General features: G+C 47.3%; 1 protein-coding gene across 1 annotated transcript; it reads right to left on the bottom strand.

Moving 5' to 3' along the window:
* Nucleotides 1-3,978: 3,978 nt before the first annotated feature.
* LOC140717013 (uncharacterized) lies at nucleotides 3,979-13,473 on the bottom strand. The gene is made up of 2 exons (XM_073030209.1): nucleotides 13,271-13,473; nucleotides 3,979-11,764 (listed from the first exon to the last, which is right to left on the bottom strand). The coding sequence occupies exon 2, from the start codon at nucleotides 7,535-7,537 to the stop codon at nucleotides 5,942-5,944; it is 1,596 nt and encodes a 531-aa protein (XP_072886310.1). The 5' UTR covers nucleotides 7,538-11,764; nucleotides 13,271-13,473; the 3' UTR covers nucleotides 3,979-5,941.
* Between the last annotated feature and the right edge of the window lie 5,981 nt (nucleotides 13,474-19,454).

The raw sequence follows: 19,454 nt of genomic DNA, 5'->3' as shown, positions 1-19,454 counted from the left end.
ATAGCCCGCGCTCGGGGAGGGACTTGTATGTGGTGAACAACATATACCAGTGTGGTTTGCTCCCAACAGACCCCTGCTGACTGCTCCTGTGGCTCCTCCCACAAAACCCTGTATAAAGGCGAATGTCATTCTCCAGGATGTTGTGTTGTTCATTCTTCCAGTCAATAAAAGCCGATATCTAATTTCTTACGTCTCAGAGTGAGTTATTGATGGTGCATCATTGTAATACCCCCAAAGTCAGAGAGGGAGGAAAGGGCGTAAAAGCTAGCGCAGCCAGATTTGAGAAAACCAGTCTCGAGTGCAACCCACAGATTGCGTGTCGTCATTTCTAGCTCTGTGTGTAGCACATCGCTACAGTGGTGACCCCGACAGTCCAAACGAGATTTGGACCAAAGATGACCGACTCTTCATCTGTTCACGCTGTTTCGCTACAACTGCCGACTTTCTGGACGCTGCGACCACGCGTGTGGTTTAGCCAAGCAGAAGCCCAGTTCCAGATTCGGCAGATATCTTCTGATTCCATGCGTTACCATTACGCGGTGAGCTCCCTTGACCGGGAGACAGCCACCTGGGTTGAGGATTTCATACAGTTACCCCTGGAAGAAGGCAAATATGTAGCATTCAAAGCGCTGCTCATAGGGACCTTTGGCCTCTCACGGCGTGAGCGAGGTGCCCGCTTGCTGCACCTGGATGGTTTGGGAGACAGGCCGCCTTCAGTATTAATGAACAAGATGCTGGTCCTGGCTGAAGGACACAAGCCCTGCCTCATGTTTGAGCAGGTGTTCCTAGAGCAACTGCCCGAGGACATACATCTGCTGCTGGCCGACGCAGATTTCAGTTTACCACAGAAGGTGGCAGCCTGGGCAGACGTGCCGTGGAAAGCCAAGAGGGAGAGCGTCAGACAGACTACCAAGCCACGCTCCAAACAGCAGTCCAGACCAGGCCCGGCAACGGAGCGCACACAACCCACAGACAGGAGTGAGGAGGCCAATGAACAGTGGTGTTTCTACCACCAGCGGTGGGGCACAAAAGCCCGCCGTTGTCACCCGCCCTGCAAGGGCCAGGGCCAGCCACCGCTAATGGCTATGGCGGCTGGCCGCCAGGACAGCCTCTTGTACGTCAGGACGCCGCCTCTTGGTCGACTCTGGAGTGGAAATCAGTGGCTTACCCCCGAAGGGGTATGACACTCTCAACAAGAAGCCAGGACCCACCCTGAAGGCCGCAAACGGCAGCACGATATGGACCTATGGCACCCGCACAGTGCAGCTGCAGTTCGGCGCCAGCCGGTTCACGTGGGACTTCACACTGGCTGCCGTGGCCTAACTATTCCTCGGGGCAGACTTCTTGCGAGCTCACAGCCTGCTGGCTAACTTGCAAGGGAAAAGACTGGTCCATGCCAAGACTTTCCAGACGTTCTCCCTGGGTGAAGCCAGGTTGCCGGCCCCACACATGGACTCAATCGCGCTGTCTGACAATGAATTCACCGGAATCCTGGCGGACTTTCCATCGATTCTGGTACCGCAGTTCACGGCAGCCATGCGCAGACATGGAGTACGGCACCGCATCCCGACCCAAGGACCACCCCTCCACGCCCACGCATGAATGGTCCCCCGGACAAGCTCCGACTAGCGAAGGAGGAGTTCAAGAGGATGGAGGAATTGGGGATCATATGGTGGTCTGACAGCCCATGGGGCTCCCCCCTGCACATCCCGATGTCCGATCCTTGGTCGGCCCGCTAGCAGTGACATCTGTCCTACATCTCCGAGTACACGACGGACATCCAGCATGTCTCGGAAAAAGACAACATCGTGGCGCACTCTCCAGACCAGCTATCCAGGTCCTGTCCCTGGGGGTAGACTATGCAGCAGTGGCGGAGGCGCAGCAGGCAGACGACAAGATGACCAGCTACAGGACCGCAGAATCGGGTTTGCAGCTGCAAGACTTCCTCATAGGCCCTGGCAAGAAGACCCTCCTGTGTGATGTGGCTACCGGCCAACCTTGCCCCATCATCCCAGCAGCCTGGCGGCAGTGAGTTTTCAACTCCATACACAGCTTGGCGCACCCATCTATCAGGCCAACCATCTGGCTGGTCTCCAGCAAGTTTGTGTGGCACGGACTTTGCAAACAGGTCTGTGAATGGGCCAGAACGTGCACGCGGTGCCAAACAGCCAAGGAGCAGCAGCACACCAAAGCCCCGCCGCAGCAGTTCGAACCCACCCGCCGGAGGTTCAACCACATTCATGTGGATATTGTTGGGCCCCTGCCAGTGTCACAAGGAGTGCGGTACCTCCTAACTATGGTAGACTGGTTCACAAGATGGCCAAAGGCGGCCCTGCTTACTGACACCACCGCCAATTCCTGCGCCCAAGTGCTGATTGCAACCTGGGTAGCACACTTCGGCGTACCAACCCACATTACCTCCAACAGAGGCGCCCAGTTCAGCTCCACCCAGTACAGCTACACCACACAACTGCCTACCACCCACAGTGGAACGGATTAGTGGAACGCTTCCACCGTCACTTGAAGTCGGCTCTCATGGCCCACCTGAGAGGGCCTAACTGGGTGGATGAGCTACCCTGGGTCCTGCTCGGAATCCGCACGGCGCCCAAAGAGGATCTGCACACCTCCTCGGCTGAGCTGGTGTACGGTGCACCCCTGGTCATCCCAGGAGAGTTCATACCAGCCCCAAGTGGGCAAGAGGAAGAACCCGCAGCAGTCCTGGACAGACTACGTGAAAGGCTCGGTAACCTAGCCCCCGTACCCACTTCACAGCATGGGCAGATCCCGACCTGTGTACCCAAAGTTACCTGCAGAACTGTAAGCTTGTATTTGTACGAAGGGGCGCACACCGGGCACTGCTACAGCGGCCGTACAAGGGGCCATTCAAGGTGATCGAGAACAATGGGTCCACGTACGTTCTGGACATTGGAGGAAAGAGTAGGTTTTCACAGTGGACCGACTCAAACCAGCCCATGTTGACTCGGCGCAGCCGGTCGAGGTTCAGGCCCCGCGGTGCAGAGGCAGACCGCCCAAGACTGATCCAGACTGCGGACATTGGGGGGTGTATCACCGGTTCTGGCGGGGGAGTTTATGTGGCGACCCACTTTCTACACAGGCAAACCGCTCACAAATAGCCTACATGCAGGGAGAGAATTTTGTACTGCACCTCTGACGTCATTTCTGCCCAGAGAGGGTGGGAACGGTACTGCGTGAAAGCCAGCGCCGCAAAGTTTGAAAAAACTAGTCTCGAATGCAACTTACAGACTGCGTGTCGTTATTTCTAGCTCTGTTTGTAGCACATGGCTGCAGAAAGTTAATATAACCCACGTGACCCCTTTTGGCACGATTTTGACAGGAAGAATAATGAAAACAGTACAATTTCACATTGGTGATCAGTACGTTCAGAACTGTTAACTTTTATAGAGTTATTTCAGATCAAGTTCGAGTTTATTTTAAATTAAGTGTGTGCTTACTACGTGCCATGTTATAGCTTATGGAATTCACAATTTTTTACATGTAGTCGTAAGAAATTCTTTAAATGTACAAGAATGTTTAATTAATCTAAATACAAGATTACTCAAATATTATTGAAATATCAAACACACAACACTCCCTGCTTATCTATAAACTCCAATTCAATGTTGAGTGCATCTCAACTATATAGAAACATTGAAACATAGAAAACCTACAGCACAATACAGACCCTTTGGCCCACAATGCTGTGCCGAACATGCACTTACTTCAGAAATTATCTAGGGTTACCTATAGCCCTCTATCTTTCTAAGCCTCATGTACCTATTCAGGAATCTCAAGACCCTATCCTATCCACCCCCACCACCGTTGCCAGCAACTCATTCCACGCACTCGCCACTCTCTGCATAAAAAACTTACCCCTGACATCCCCTTTGTACTGTTACGTATCCCATAACTGGATCACTTACCAGCAAAGATAGAGAGGTCCGCTGAAGTCTGATGGTACCATTTTTAAACGTTTTTATTTATAAAGGGGCACAAAAGTAAGGTTAATACAAACATTTAGATAACACACGTTGTCAATACTCAATCTAAAGCGCAGGTATAGTAATAATCAATCAGACATAAGCTCTATCGTTGTCTAGGGGATAATATATTGTCCATTGGAAATATAAAAGTCATTCAGGAGTCTGCAGGATTCAGCCTTTTGGGAACCGCTGGGTTTCCCATGTTGGAGAGAGAGAGAGAGATTGGTGAGAAAAGGAACACTTGCCTGGGTCTTTACGAAGCAAAGCCGTGGAATCAGGGGAGCAGGCTTCCCTGTTGTTAGTTAAAAGCGGTTTTCCATGATTTCAGCCACAGACTCCAGATTCGGTATCTAACGCACGTGGCTTCCTTCAAAATGGCTTCCCGCTACGATGGGATAGCTATCGTGTCTCCTTGGTGCGTCTAAAGGGGTCGTCTTCCCCAGACCCTCCTTTATACTTCCTCATGGGATCGCCGGTGTCAATCAGGTTGCAGGTATCAATCTCTCTCTCAACCAGCCCACTTTGCCCGAGTGCTTTACACGTGATCTCCATGAGACAATAGTCAATGTCGCCTTATTCTGCATCCCGGTGGAACGCGGTATTCAGCACCTCTCTCTCTCTCTCTCTCCCATTTCCTGTGTCTATTCAGCACGTCTCTCTCTTCTCTTGGGTCATCGACCCCCCCTTCACTAGGGCTCTTGCGATTCTCACAAAGAGGGGTCTGGGATCATAACACCTCCCCTCTTAAACATTTTTTACCAGCGGTTAAAAACAGTGGTACAGAGTCTTACAGGATTTTTGAATCTAACACAATACACAAGCTTTTCTTTTCACAGAGTACTACTGTTATACATTCAAGTCAGTATCTAAACGGTTAATGATTACAGTGTCCCTTTCTTTAATATCTTAATATCGCGTACCGTACTAAAATCTTGTAGCATCAGACTTCAATTCAATAACCACCTATTTATTTATTTTTTTTTCTTCAGCAACAAAACTAAGGAGGTATGATCTTAGCTTAGGCGCATCTACAAAAGTGTATGCAAATACTAATCGTTTCGGTCGTTTCACTTCACCGGCAGGTCTCCAACGGTCTGTCTTTATTATTCACAGGCTTTGGCACAAACCCGTACAACCTGCTTTGCTGTTTAAAAATGGCATCCCCATTAACCATCGCCTCTTTTTCGGTGAGTCCCCCCGTGGGGAACTTGAGTAATTTGGCGTGGTGAACTCCCGCCCGTCTCGTTCATCGGGGTCATTTTATCAACACCACTTAGACCATTTCCACCCAATTCTTTAATTTTACCCAGGTGGCTAGCCCTTTTGTCAGGACCCTTCAGGCTATTGGTTTTTAATTCGAACTCTTCGTTCACGTAGCATTTTGAATGCGGCCTCTTCCCACCCCACCCTGGCATAACAATAGTGTGGGGGGGCCCTGCTATCTCCCGGCTCACTCTGTGAGCGAGCTGCCAGGTTTAAGATTTCTTCCTTCAATTTGGGAACTACAGACTTTCCGTTTCCTTCAATAACAATCTTTATGCCCCCAGGTCGAGTTCCACTTTAAGGTTCACCACCCCTTCGTGTACAAACACCTGGGAACCCTCCCTTCCCCCAATTACCAGGGTTAACCCTGTCTTCACTGAGCCCAGTCCATCTGACCCACAGGGACTGCATTCCTTTTCAACTGAATCAAATACCTCAGACTTTTTCTGAGCTCCATTACTAAGTTCAGTACCACGTGCATCCACATCTTGGACACATTCAAACGGGACATCTGCCTCTTCCAGGCTTTCAATATCTGTACCCTTTTCAAATTCTAAATTCCCCTGATCCTCCCAGTTCCTCTCTGGGCAACTCCCTTCCGGAGTAAACTCAACCCAGCGGGCTGAAATAACCTCGTCTGCCAACCCAGCAGACCTCTCCAAGGTAATGGCATCCTTTTAATCTAGGACTGCCTTCATCTCATTATCGAGAACACCTTGACAACTCTCAACTTCTTCAAACAGGGCTGCCACCCCCGACAGATCATCCATGTCCAACTCTGGACCTTTTAACAGCTTTTTCCGTTTCTCATCTTTATTTCCTACCTCTAGGACCTTTCTCTTCGCTAAGGGCAGACCTAGCTCCTCTCCCTTAACCCCTTTCACTTTACTACTCTTCGGTTTACCACCCTCAGAACCCTTGTGGTACAGGGTCGGTAGGACCGTCTCGGCCAAATCAATACTGGCCAGATTTAAACTGCTCGCTTTCTCAGCTGCCTTTCTCGACAGGCTGCGAATGCTCGCGCCTGTGGTACAGACTGGAGAGGCGAGGGGCGGGGCTGCAATCCTCACAGGCTGTTTGAGCCGTGTCACCCTTGTCCAAACCTGCCCCCCGGCTAAATCATTTCCGAGGAGGACGTCCGCGTCAGTTCTCGGGAATTCTGATGGCACCCCAATTTCGACTGGTCCAGATACCAGCTCACAATCCATAATTACCTGATGTAGGGGCACCATTTCTATTCTTGTACCTATCCCCTTCACGGCGACCATTCCCCTTCTCCGACCGAAATCTAGTATCTCACGGCAGATCAACGACAGCTCCGCCCCGGTGTCTCGCCAGATTCGGACGGGAATGGGTGGGTCTCCCCCCTTCACGGACACGGTTCCGGGTGACAGCCAAGTCTCTGACACCTCTCGTACTCTGTCTACCCGGGGCTCTCTCGTAGATTTACTGATTACAACGGCACACCCGATAGGGACCACTGCTTTCCCTTTTTCTGGCTCCTTTCTCGGAGCAAAGCACCTAGAGGCAATATGTCCTCCCTTCCCACAATTAAAACAGGTCAAGCCCGGAAATCTCGGGCCACCTGGCCTTTCCCCCTCAACCTTACCACTAGCTCCCGGCGGGACCTCTGCCTCAGCCGGCGGACTTTCCCTACCGTTCCGACGGTCTCTTGGGTAACCTTTTGGCGAGGAAGACTTTATCCTGTGGGTTAGGGCATATTCATCTGCGAACCTAGCAATTTCTGAGATGGACTTATTCGGCTTCTCATTCAAATACATCCGGATCTCCTCCGGAACACACCCTTTTAATTCCTCAATCAAAAATAACTCCCTGATACGCCCATAATCCCCGTCCACCTGTTCCGCGGTGCACCAACGGTCCAAGAGCACACCCTTTTCATACGCTAGCTCGGTATACATTTGATTCCACCCTTTCCGTAAATTTCTGAACCTTTGTCTATAAGCTTCAGGTACTAGCTCGTAACTCTGCAGAATGGCCTCCTTTACTTTGGCATAATTTTCCGCTTCCCCTTCCTCGACGGCCAAGGCCGCATATGCTCGTTGTGCCTTCCCCTTTAACACACTTTGTAACAACACCACCCACTGCTCTTTGGGCCACTTTTGATTTACTGCCACCTTTTCAAAAAGCAAAAAATAACTATCAACATCCGACTCTTCGAATGGAGGTACTACCCTCAACTCCCGACTAACATTAAACCTCCTGTCTCGATCTAACCCTAGATCTCTTCGCTCTTTCTTTAACTTCTCCATCTCCAAGTCATGTTCCTTCTGTTCTCATTTCTCCTCATACTCTCTTTGCTTTTCAGGTCATTCCCTCTCGTTCTCGGCTACTTCTAGCTCTTTTAGCTGAATTTCATGCTGTCTTTGCTTTTCAGCTTGGTCCTGCTCTTTTTTCACCTCTAACCCCTTTAGTTGGAGCTCCTGGTCCCGTTTCACCTCTAACTCCTTTATGTGGAACGCCTGCTCCCTTTCTCTCTCAGCCCGTTCTTTCTCTCTCTCAGCCCGTTTCCAGCTGCTTTATTTTAAATTCATGTTCCAACCTTAATTTCTCCAACTCTAGCTGATCCATCCCACTAGCTGGTACTTTTTCAGGGATATTTTCCACTACCTCAGCTTTGAACACATTCTTCCCAATGTAATACTGAGTTATGGCCCCTCGCACCTCCTGCTTTTTCATGGATGACCTCACTTCTGTGAGGTCCAATCCCTTCACCAAATTTAACAAGTCTGATTTGGTGGCCGCCTCTAGCGCCTCCACAGTCGGGTTTTTCATAAATTCATCCACGTCCATCTTTGCTGGTTTCCCGTCTGGCTACCCGCGTACCAGATCCAAATTTTTTTTGACTTACAAACCCAATTCACTACCCTCCCAATTTGGTTTCAAATCTCGAGACGAGGCCCCACGTTGTTACATATCCCGTAACTGGATCACTTACCAGCAAAGATAGAGAGGTCCGCTGAAGTCTGATGGTACCATTTTTAAACGTTTTTATTTATAAAGGGGCACAAAAGTAAGGTTAATACAAACATTTAGATAACACATGTCGTCAATACTCAAGCTAAAGCGCAGGTATAGTAATAATCAATCAGACATAAGCTCTATCGTTGTCTAGGGGATAATATATTGTCCATTGGAAATATAAAAGTCATTCAGGAGTCTGCAGGATTCAGCCTTTTGGGAACCGCTGGGTTTCCCGTGTTGGAGAGAGAGAGAGAGGGAGAGATTGGAGAGAAAAGGAACACTTGCCCGGGTCTTCACGAAGCAAAGCCGTGGAATCAGGGGAGCAGGCTTCCCTGGTGTTAGTTAAAAGCGGTTTTCCGTGATTCCAGCCACAGACTCCAGATTCGGAATCTAACTAACGTGGCTTCCTTCAAAATGGCTTCCCGCTACAACGGGATCGCTATCGTGTCTCCTTGGTGCGTCTAAAGGGGTCGTCCTCCCCAGACCCTCCTTTATACTTCCTCACGGGATTGCCGGTGTCAATCAGGTTGCAGGTGTCAATCTCTCTCTCAACCAGCCCACTTTGCCCGAGTGCTTTACACGTGATCTCCATGAGACAATAGTCAATGTCGCCTTATTCTGCATCCCGGTGGAACGCGGTATTCAGCACGTCTCTCTCTCTCTCTCCCATTTCCTGTGTCTATTCAGCACGTCTCTCTCTTCTCTTGGGTCATTGACCCCCCCTTCACTAGGGCTCTTGTGATTCTCACAAAGGAGGGGGCTGGGATCATAACAGTACCGACTTCCAAGGACCTTAAAACTGTGCCCTCTGATTTTAGCCACTTCAGCCCTGGGAAAAAGCTCTGATTATCCAAATGATCAATGCCTCTCGTCATCTTCTTCACCCCTATCAGGCCACCTCTCATCATCCGTCTAGAAAAGGCTGAGCTCACTCAACTTATTCTCATAAGGCATGCTTCCCAATCCAGGCAAGATCCTTCTAAATCTCCTCTGCACCCTCTCTATAGTTTCCACATCCTTCCTGTAGTGAGGTGACCAGAATTGAGCACAATACTCCAAGTGGGGTCTGACCAGGGTCCTATATAGCTGTAACATTACCTCTTGGCTCTTGAACTCAGTTCCCACATTTGATGAAGTTCAATGCACCGTATGCTTTCTTAACCACAGAGTCAACCTGTGCAGCAGCTTTGAGCGTCCTATGGACTCAGACCTCAGGATCCCTCTGATCCTCCACACTGCCAAGAGTCTTACAATTAATAATATGTTCTGCTATCATATTTGACCTACTGAAATGAACCAGCTCACACTTATCTGGGTTGAACTCCATCTGCCACTTCTCAGCCCAGTTTTGCATCCTATCAATGTCCCACTGTAACCTCTGACAGCCCTCCACACTATCCACAACACCCCCAACCTTTGTGTCATCAGCAAATTCACTCCCCCATCCCTCCACTTCCTCATTCAGGTCATTTATAAAAATCATCAAGAGTAAGAGTCACAGAACAGATCCCTGAGGCACACCACTGGTCACCAACCTCCATGCAGAATATGACCAATCTACAACCACTCTTTGCCTTCTGTGGGCAAGCCAATTCTGGATCCACAAAGCAAGGTCCCCTTGGATCCCATGCCTCCTTATTTTCTCAATAAGCCTTACATGGGGTACCTTATCAAATGCCTTACCAAAATCCATATACACTACATCTACTGCTCTTCCTTTATCAATGTGTTTAGTCACATCCTCAAAAAATTCAAACAGCCTCGTAAGGCATGACCTGCCTTTCACAAAGCCATGCTGACTATTCCTGATCATATTATGCTTTTCCAAATATTCATAAGCACTGCCTCTTGGGATCTTTTCCATCAACTTACCAACACTGAAGTAAGACTCACTGGTCTATAATTTCCTGGACTATCTCTATTCCCTTTCTTGAATATTGCAACCTTCCAATCCTCTGGAATCTCCCCCATCCCCATTGATGATGTAAAGATCATTGCCAGAGGCTCAGCAATCTTCTCCCTCGCCTCCCACAGTAGCCTGAAGTACGCCTCTTCTGGTCCCGGTGACCTATCCAACTTAATGCTTTCCAAAAACTCCTGCACATCCTCTTTCTTAATGAAAAGCTCAAGCTTTTCAGTCCACTGTAAGTCATCCATACAATCGCCAAGATCCTTTTCCATAGTGAACACTGAAGCAAAGTATTCATTAAGTACCTCTGCTATCTCTTCTGGTTCCGTGCACACTTTTCCATCATCACACTTGATTGGTCCTATTCTCTCATGCCTTATCCTTTTGCTCTTCACATACTTGTAGAATGCCTTGGGGTTTTCCTTAATTCTGCCCGCCAAGGCCATCTCATGGCCCCTTCTGAATCTCCTAATTTCATTCTTAAGATCCTTCCTGCTAGCCTTATAATCTTCTAATTCTCTATCATTACTTAGTTTTCTGAAACTTTCATCAGCTTTTCTTCTTGATTAGATTTTCAACAGCCTTTGTACACCACAGTTCCTGTACCCTACCATCCTTTCCCTGTCTCATTGGAATGTACCTATGCAGAACGCCATGCAAATATCCCCTGAACATTTGCCACATTCCAATCCCTCTCCAATGCTATGATAAAGGAGATAAAATTATGATCACTATCTCCAAAATGCTCCCGCTCTGAGAGACCTGACACCTGACCGTGTTCATTTCCCAATACCAGATCAAGTGCAGTCTTTTCTCCTGTGTCAGGAAACCTTCCTGAACACACCTAACAAACTCCACCCCATCTAAACCCTTTACTTTTGGGAGATGCCAATAAATATTTGGGAAATTAAAATCTCCCACCACAACAACTGTTATTAATATTCCTTTCCAGAATCTGTCTCCCTATCTGTTCCCTGATGTCCCTGTTACTAATGGGTGGTCTACAAAAACACCCAGTAGAGTTATTGGCCCCTTCCTTTTTCTAATTTACACTCACAGAGACTCAGTAGACAATGCCTCCATGACTTCCTCCTTTTCTGCAGCCCTGACACTATCTCTGATCAACAGTGCCACGTCCCCACCTTTTTTGCCTCCTTCCCTCTCCTTTCTCAAACATCTAAAGCCTGGAACTCTAAGTAACCAACCCTGCCCCTGATTCATCCAAGTCTCTGTAATGGCCACAATGTCATAGCACCTACGCTCTGTCTGCCAGAAGAAGCGGGATCTCGCAGTGGCGACGCATTTTATTCCCAGTTCCCATTCCCATTCCGATACATCAATCCATGACCACCTCTACTGTCACGATGAGGCCACACTCAGGTTGGAGGAACAATATCTTATATTCCGTCTGGGTAGCCTCCAACTTGATGGCATGAACATCAATTTCTCCAACTTCCGGTAATCTCTTTGCCTGCCCATCGCCTCCCACTGTTGATCCTCACCCCTTTACTTTCTTCCATGGTATCACTCCTTCCACAGCAAGAGGGAGACCAACAGCTCACTGCATGAACGTTACAGTCTGCAGCATCGCTTTAGTTCAAGTTCCCTGAAAAAAAAGACAGGGAGAAAGATCACTGAGTGCAGAGACCTACGACAGCCTCACCAGCTGTCTCGAATTCCCGCGATGCATCCGGTCCTGTCCTATTAGATTCCCCCTTCTCCAGCCCTGTATCTCTTCCAACAATCAACTTCCCAGCTCTTTACTTCATCCCACCTCTCCTGGTTTCACCCATCACCTTGCGCTTCTCTCTCCCCTCCCCCCACCTTTTAAATCTACTCCTCATCTTTTTTTCCTCCAGTCCTGCCGGAGTGTCTTGTCCCGAAACGCCGACTGTCCATAGATGCTGCCTGGCTTGCTGAGTCCCTCTGGCATTTTGTGTGTGCAGTCTGGTTGGCAGTGAAAACAATCTCAGGTTCAGGGAACTCTTCTGCTGTGTTTGTAGGAGTCGGCTCTGAGACTGAAGTGGTTCTGACGGTGGTAGCCACCTTTCTTTTTCTTATTCTTGTTGGGAAGGTGCACGTAGTTCACTGGAGTTTTCTCTTGTTAGTCGTTTTATTGCTCCCTTTACAATCTCGACTCTCCTCGTGGTTTCCCTATCCACAGGCATCATCTGACAAATCTTCTGTTTTCATATCTCCAGTTACTCATTTGGGGGGGGGGGAAGGGGCTTCCATTCATCAAGCTGAGCTGTGGTCTTTGCATATAATTTTACAGGCAACTTTTTGTCTCCCTCTTGAAGTTCATGCGATAACTTTAATGCACGGAGAGCATAGGTGACCACTGGGAGATCCTGCTTTCTCTGATGGACAGAGAAAGTCCTTCCAGGTGAGGCAACACTTCACCTGTGAGTCGGCTGGTGTGGTATACTGCATCCGGTGCTCCCAGTGCGGCCTTCTATATATTGGTGAGACCTGACACAGCCTGGAAGACTGTTTCGCTGAACACCTACGCTCTGTCCGCCAGAGAAAAGCAGTATCTCCCAGTGGCCACACATTTCAGTTCTATTTCCCATTCCCATTCTGTTGTGTCTGTCCATGGCTCCTCTACTGTCAAGATGAAGCCACACTCAGGTTGGAGGAACTACACCTTATACTCTGTCTGGGTAGCCTCCAATCTGATGGCATGAACATTGATTTCTCTAACTTCTGTTAATGCCCCTCCTCCCTTCTTACCCCATCCCTTATCTATTTACCACCCCCCCTTTCCCCTCTCTGCCCCTCTCACAATCACTCTTTGCCTGTTCTCCATCTCCCTCTGGTGCTCGCCTTCCCCTTTCTTTCTCCCTGGGCCTCCCGTCCCGTGATCCTTTCCCTTCTCCAGCTCTGTATCACTTTTGCCAATCACCTTTCCAGCTCTTAGCTTCACCCCTCCCCCTCCGGTCTTCTCCTATCATTTCGCATTTCCCCCTCCTACTTTCAAATCTCTTACTATCTTTTCTTTCAGTTAGTCCTGACAAAGGGTCTCAGCCCAAAACGTCGACAGTGCTTCTCCCTATAGATGCTGCCTGGCCTGCTGTGTTCCACTAGCATTTTGTGTGTGTTGCTTGCTTACCTATGGTTAACTTTCATACTGTTAATCAGGAGTGGACGGGAAGATTTGCGCCTTCGGGGCCCTATTGCTCGCCGGTGTTGCCATCCGGAGCGTCACGGGAGATCGGTACATCGAGACGGCGGGTGCGGTTGTCGTAGGTCTCGGCACTCTCTCGCTCCCTATCTCTCTCTCCAGGGAACTCGAATTAAAGCGATGCTGCAGACTGTAACATCCACACAGCGAGCTGTTGGCCTCTCTCGCTGTGGAAGGAGTGATACCGTTCTTCCTCACTAGAGGGCGAGAGAGCCTGTGACATGTCGAAGTGCTGAGTTATGATCGACTCTAGATCATGGTCTCTTTGGGGGCTTAGCTTGCATGCGTCGTGGTGGTGGTGGTGGTGGTGGTGGTGGGGGGGGGCGGTTGATGCCTTTCTGGAATAAGTGGAGGGAGGGCGAGGGGGAGGTTTGATGCCTTCCTGCTGTTTGAGCGTGGGAGAGGGAGAGTGGCTTTGGCTCTAGTAGAGTCATAGAGAAGTACAGCACAGTAACGGGACTTTCTGCCTATTTAGTCCGTGCCGAAAACATTTAAACTGCTTACTCCCATCGACCCGCACCGGGATCCCAGCCCTTCATATCCCTACTATCCATGTACCTATCAAAACTTCTCTTAAACGTTGAAACTGATCTCGCATGCACCACTTGTGCTGGCAGCTCATTCCACTCTCACAACCCTCTGAGTGAAAAGTTTCTCCTCACGTTCCCCTTAGACTTCCAACCGTGACCTCTGATTGTAGTCCCACCCAACTTCGGTGGCAAAAGCCTACTTGCATTTACCCTATCTAAACCCCTCATAATTTTGTGTACCTCTATCAAATCTCCCCTCAATCTTCTACGTTCTAAAGAATACAGTCCTTACCCACTTAATCGTTCCTCCTCACTCAACGTCCAGACCCGAAATCATCCTTGTAAAATTCCTCTACACTTCCAACTGCCTTTACATCTTTCCTGTGGGTAGGTGACCAAAACTGCACACAGTAACGTCTTATACAACAGTCATTCTTTGGGGTTTCCCTCGGTTCCGTGGCTGTCTGCAAAGATTCATTTCAGATCCTATACTGCATACATTTTCTGATTATTAAATGGAACCACTGAACGTCAGCCAATTGCCTGTCGTGCAGTCAAACTCGCCAAAGTCCCCGATTTAGTCAGCAATTTCTAATTTTTTAATGCTTATTATCATCCGGTCCTCACTCTTTAAGAACCCTGAATTCTTCTGTTTTCCGAGTTTTCTTTTAAAAAATCCTGTCCTCCCTTCCGAAGAACACTGCTTTCAAATTAAAAACTTGACCCGTCTCTGACGTGCAGCCTGATTCTTTTCACCCGCTGTTGTTTTCAGTAAGTTTTTAGTTCGAACGTCTCTTTCCGCTTCAACCGGTCGGTAACCGTGACGGGTTCGGTTTAAAAATACCTCGTCGCCAGTGTTATGTTTGGAAGCTTCAAACCATTAAGCTAACTCAAAGAAACTCACGGATTTGCGAAAACACTGGTGTAAACCATAAGGCATAGGAGCAGAAATAGGCCATTCAGCCCATCGTGTCTGCTCCGCCATTCCATCATGGCTGATCCTGGATCCCATACACCCGTCTTCTCGCCATAATCTTTGATGCCCTGACTGATCAGGAAACAATCAACTTCCACTTTAAATATACCCACGGACTTGGCCTCCACCGCTGTCTGTGGCAGAGTATTCCACAAATTCACTACCCCCCGGCTTAAAAAAGTATCCTTTGCCCCATTCTAAAAGGTCACCCCTCAATTTTGAGGCTGTGCCCTCTGGTTCTGGATACCCCACCACAGGAAACATCCTCTCCACATCCACCCTATCTAGTTCTTTCAACATTCGGGAGGTTTCAATGAGACACTTGGAGTTCTGTGCTCAATTCCGGTCGCCTCAGTATAGGAAGGATGTGGAAACCATAGAAAGGGTGCAGAGGAGATTTTGCAAGGATGTTGCCTGGATTGGGGAGCATGCCTTATGAGAATAGGTTGAGTGAACTCAGCTTTTTTCCCTTGCAGCGACGGAGGATGAGAGGTGAGCTGATAGATGTGTATAAGATGATGAGAGGCATTGATTGTGTGGATAGTCAGAGGCTTTGTCCCTGGGCTAGCACGAGAGGACACAGTTTTAAGGTGCTTGGAAGTAGGTACAGAGGAGATTTCAGGGGTAAGTTTTTTTTATGCAGAGAGTGGTGAGTGTGTAGTCTTTTAAGAGACTCCTGGATAGGTACATGGAGCTTAGAAAAATAGAGGGCTACGGGTAACCCTAGATAATTTCTAAGGTAAGTGCATGTTCAGCACAGCTTTGTGGGCTGAAGGGCCTGTATCGTGCTGTAGGTTTTCTATGTTTCTATGAGATCCTCATGCATTCTTCTAAATTCCAGTGAGTACAGGCCCAAAGCTGCCAAATACCCCTCATATAATAACCCCTTCATTCCCAGACTCATACTTCTGAACCTCTTCTGGACTCTCTCCAATGACAACACATCTTTTTTGAGACATGCGGCCCCAAAAGTGTTGACAACACTCCAAGTGCAGCCTGACTAGAGTTATGAAACCCCAGCATTATCTCCTCACTTCTATATTCTGTTCCCCTTTAAATAAATGCCAACATTGCATTTGTCTTCTCTACCACAGACTCAACCTGTAAATTAACTTTCAGGGAGTTTTGCCCAAGGACCCCCCAAGACCCTCTGCACCTCTAATGTTTGAACCTTCTCCCCATTTAGAGAATTTTTCCCACTATTGTTTCTTTTACCAAAATGCATTACCATACATTTCTCAGCACTGTATTCCATCTGCCATTTTTTGCCCATTTTTCCAATTTCTCTTAAGTCCTGCTGCCATCACATTGCTTCCTCAGCACTTCCTCCCCTCCACCTATTTTTGTATCATCTGCAAACTTTGCCACAAAGCCATCAATTCCATTATCTAAATTGGACAAACAATGTGAAAAGTAGCGGTCCCAATACTGACCCCTGAGGTTCACCACTAGTCACTGGCAGTCAACCAGAAAAAGCACCTTCCCACTTATTGGCTCCTGTCTGTCAGCCATAACTCTGTACATGCCAGTATCTTTCCCGTAACACCATAGTATTTTATCTTGTTAAGCAGCCTCATGTGTGGCACTTTATCAAGTGCCTTCTGAAAATCAAAGTGAATGACACCTATTGCCTCTCTTTTGTCCACCCTGCTTGTTACTTCCTTGAAGAATTCTAACAGATTTGTCAAGCAAGATTTCCATTGCCAGAAACCATGCTGACTTTGACTTATTTTAGTAGTCTCCAAGTACCCGGAAAAAAAAAGCCTTAATAATAGACTCCAACGTTCTTCCAACCACTGAGGTTAGGCTGACTGGCCTGTAATTTTCTTTCTTTTGCCTTACTCCCTTTTTAAAGAATGGAGTGACATTTGCAATCTTCCAGTCCTCCGGGAGTATGCCAGAATCTCTCTCAGTACTCTGGGATGTAGTCCATCTGGACCAGGTGACTTATCCACCTTAGGACCTTTGAGTTTGCTTAGCACCTTTTCCTTTGCAATTCCAATGACACTCACTTCTCCTCCATGACAGTCACACCTCTGGCACTCTGCTAGTGTCTTCCACAGTGAAGACTGATGTAAAGTCTCTAACAAGTTCATCTGCCATTTCTTTGTCCTCCATTACTACCTCACCAGCATCATTTTCCAGTGATCCAGTATTAACTCTCAACTCCCTTATACTTCATATATAACTCAAGAAACTTTCAATGTCCTACTTTATATTACTGGACAGTTGGCCCTCATATCTCATCTTTTCCCTTCGTATAGCTTTTTTAGTTGTTTTTTGTTGGATTTTACATTTGTCCCAATTATCCAACTTCCTACTCACTATTGCTAGATTATATGCCCTTTACTTTTCTGCAGTCCTTAACTTCCCTTGTCAGCCATGGTTGCCTACCCCTGCCATTTGAGAACTTATTTTGTGGGACATATCTACCCTGCGCCTTGTGAACTATTCCCAGAAATTTCAGCCATCTCTGCTCTGCCGTCACTCCCACCAGTATCCCCCTCCAATCCACCTGGGCAAGCTCCTCTCTCAGGACTCTGTAATTCCCTTTATTCTATTGCGATACTGTTACATGTGACTTCTGCTTATCCCTCTCGAATTGCAGTATGAATTCAATCTCAATATTATCGGTATATCCTCAGGGTTCCTTTACATTATTCTCCCTAATAAGATCTGGTTATTACACAATACCCAATCTGAGATAACCTTTCCCCAAGAAGATTCAAGCACAAGCTGTTCTAAAAAGCCATCTCATAGAATTCAAGGAATTCATCTCAAGGAATTCAACAAATTCTTTCTCTTGCGATCCAACACTAACCTGATTTTCCCAATCCCCTTTCATATTGAAGTCCCCCATTACAATTGTGTCATTACACTTATGACGTGTCTTTTCCAGCTCCCTTTGCAATCTGAACCCCACATCTTAGCTACTGTTTGCAGAACTGTATATGAATCCCATAATGATTTTTTTATGCAGTTTCTGAACTCCACCCACAAAGCTTCAACATTCTCTGACATAGGGTGTAATTCCATCTCTTACCAACAGAGCCACACCACCAGCTCTGCCTCCCTTCCTGTCCTTTCAATACAAAGTAGATGCTTTGATGTTAATCTCCCAAATATAGCCTTCTTTCAGCCTCGACTCAATGATGCCCACAATGTCATACAGACCAATCTCTAACTGCGCCATGTGTCCGTCGACTTCATGCTAAATGCCTCATGTATTTAAATGCAACACTTTCAGTCCTGATTTCGTCGCCCTTTTAAATTTGGTCTCTGTGGTACAATTTAACTCTTTGCTCTGTCTGCATTTGTACCCAATCATTGGCTTGTCCTTCCTTATATCCATATTACATACATCATCTACTTATATACCTGCTAGCTCATCCTCAGCTCTCTCATACTGGTTCCCATCCCCCTGCTGTATTAGTTTGAGGTTACTTTCTTTAAGCAAGATTACGCAAATATTATTGAAATATCGAGTACTGTACACAACTCTGATGATGCAGTCTGGCGTAGCAGCAGATTTATAAATTATATTGTTAGGAAAATGCAGATAGCTATTAATGAAGTCGTGGAATTGGAACATCAATGGGGGAATCAGTTTTCTGTTGTAAAGACTCAAGTTGTTTGTTTTTCTAAAAAGGATCATTACACACACACTTGATCCCCAGTTATATGGTAAATCTTTTAAACAATAGTCAGTGATAAAGTTTCTACATGCGTGGATGGACACAAGGATAACATTTGAAGTGTATGTGAATAAAATTCTAGAGAAGTGTAAAATAAACTCGGCCTTTTCTCCTTGGAGTGACAGAGGATAAGGGGTGACCTGATAGAGGTGTACAAGATAATGAGAGGCATTGATTGTGTGGATAGTCAGAGGCTTTTCTCCAGGGCTGAAATGGCTAGCATGAGAGGGCATAAGGTGCTTGGAAGTAGGTACAGAGGAGATGTCAGGGTTAAGTTCTTTTACGTAGAGAGTGGTGAGTGCGTGGAATGGGCTGCCGGCGGTGGTGGTGGATGCAGAAATGATAGAGTCCTTTAAGAGACTCCTTGATGGCTACATGGAACTTAGAAAAATAGAGGGCTATGGGTAAAGCCTAGGTAGTTCTAAGGTAGGGACATGTTCGGCACAGCCCTGTGGGCCGAAGGGCCTGTATTGTGCTGTATGTTTTCTATGTTTCTAAAAACTTTCACCTGTTCAAGTGCTTAGTTGGGTGTGATTGCGGCGTGAGCAGGAAGTCACTGGAACAATTTATATTAGTTCAATCAGATCTGTCTTTGATTATCGATATGTCGCTTATGGGTCAGTCTCACCAGTGGTCCTGAAGCCCCAAGATGAAATGCAAACTCAAAAATTGAGATTGTTAAATTGATGACTGAGATTATGCTGTGGTGCTGTGGTGGCGACTGCTCTAACAAACCAACACCGCAGACACTAGAATACTACAGCACAGTACAGGCCCTTCGACCCTCTATGTTGTGCCAACCCAAAGAGTCCGTAAAAAAAGTACTAAACCCACACTACCCTGTAACCCTCTATTTTTCTTTCATCCATGTGCCTGTCCAAGATGCTCTTAAATACCCCTAATGTTTTAGC

The sequence above is a fragment of the Hemitrygon akajei genome, chromosome 2, assembly GCF_048418815.1.
Source record: "Hemitrygon akajei chromosome 2, sHemAka1.3, whole genome shotgun sequence".
In the NCBI taxonomy this organism is placed as follows: domain Eukaryota; kingdom Metazoa; phylum Chordata; class Chondrichthyes; order Myliobatiformes; family Dasyatidae; genus Hemitrygon; species Hemitrygon akajei.
The sequence above is the reverse complement of the archived record's forward strand: the minus strand, read 5'-3'. Positions and strand labels throughout refer to the sequence as shown.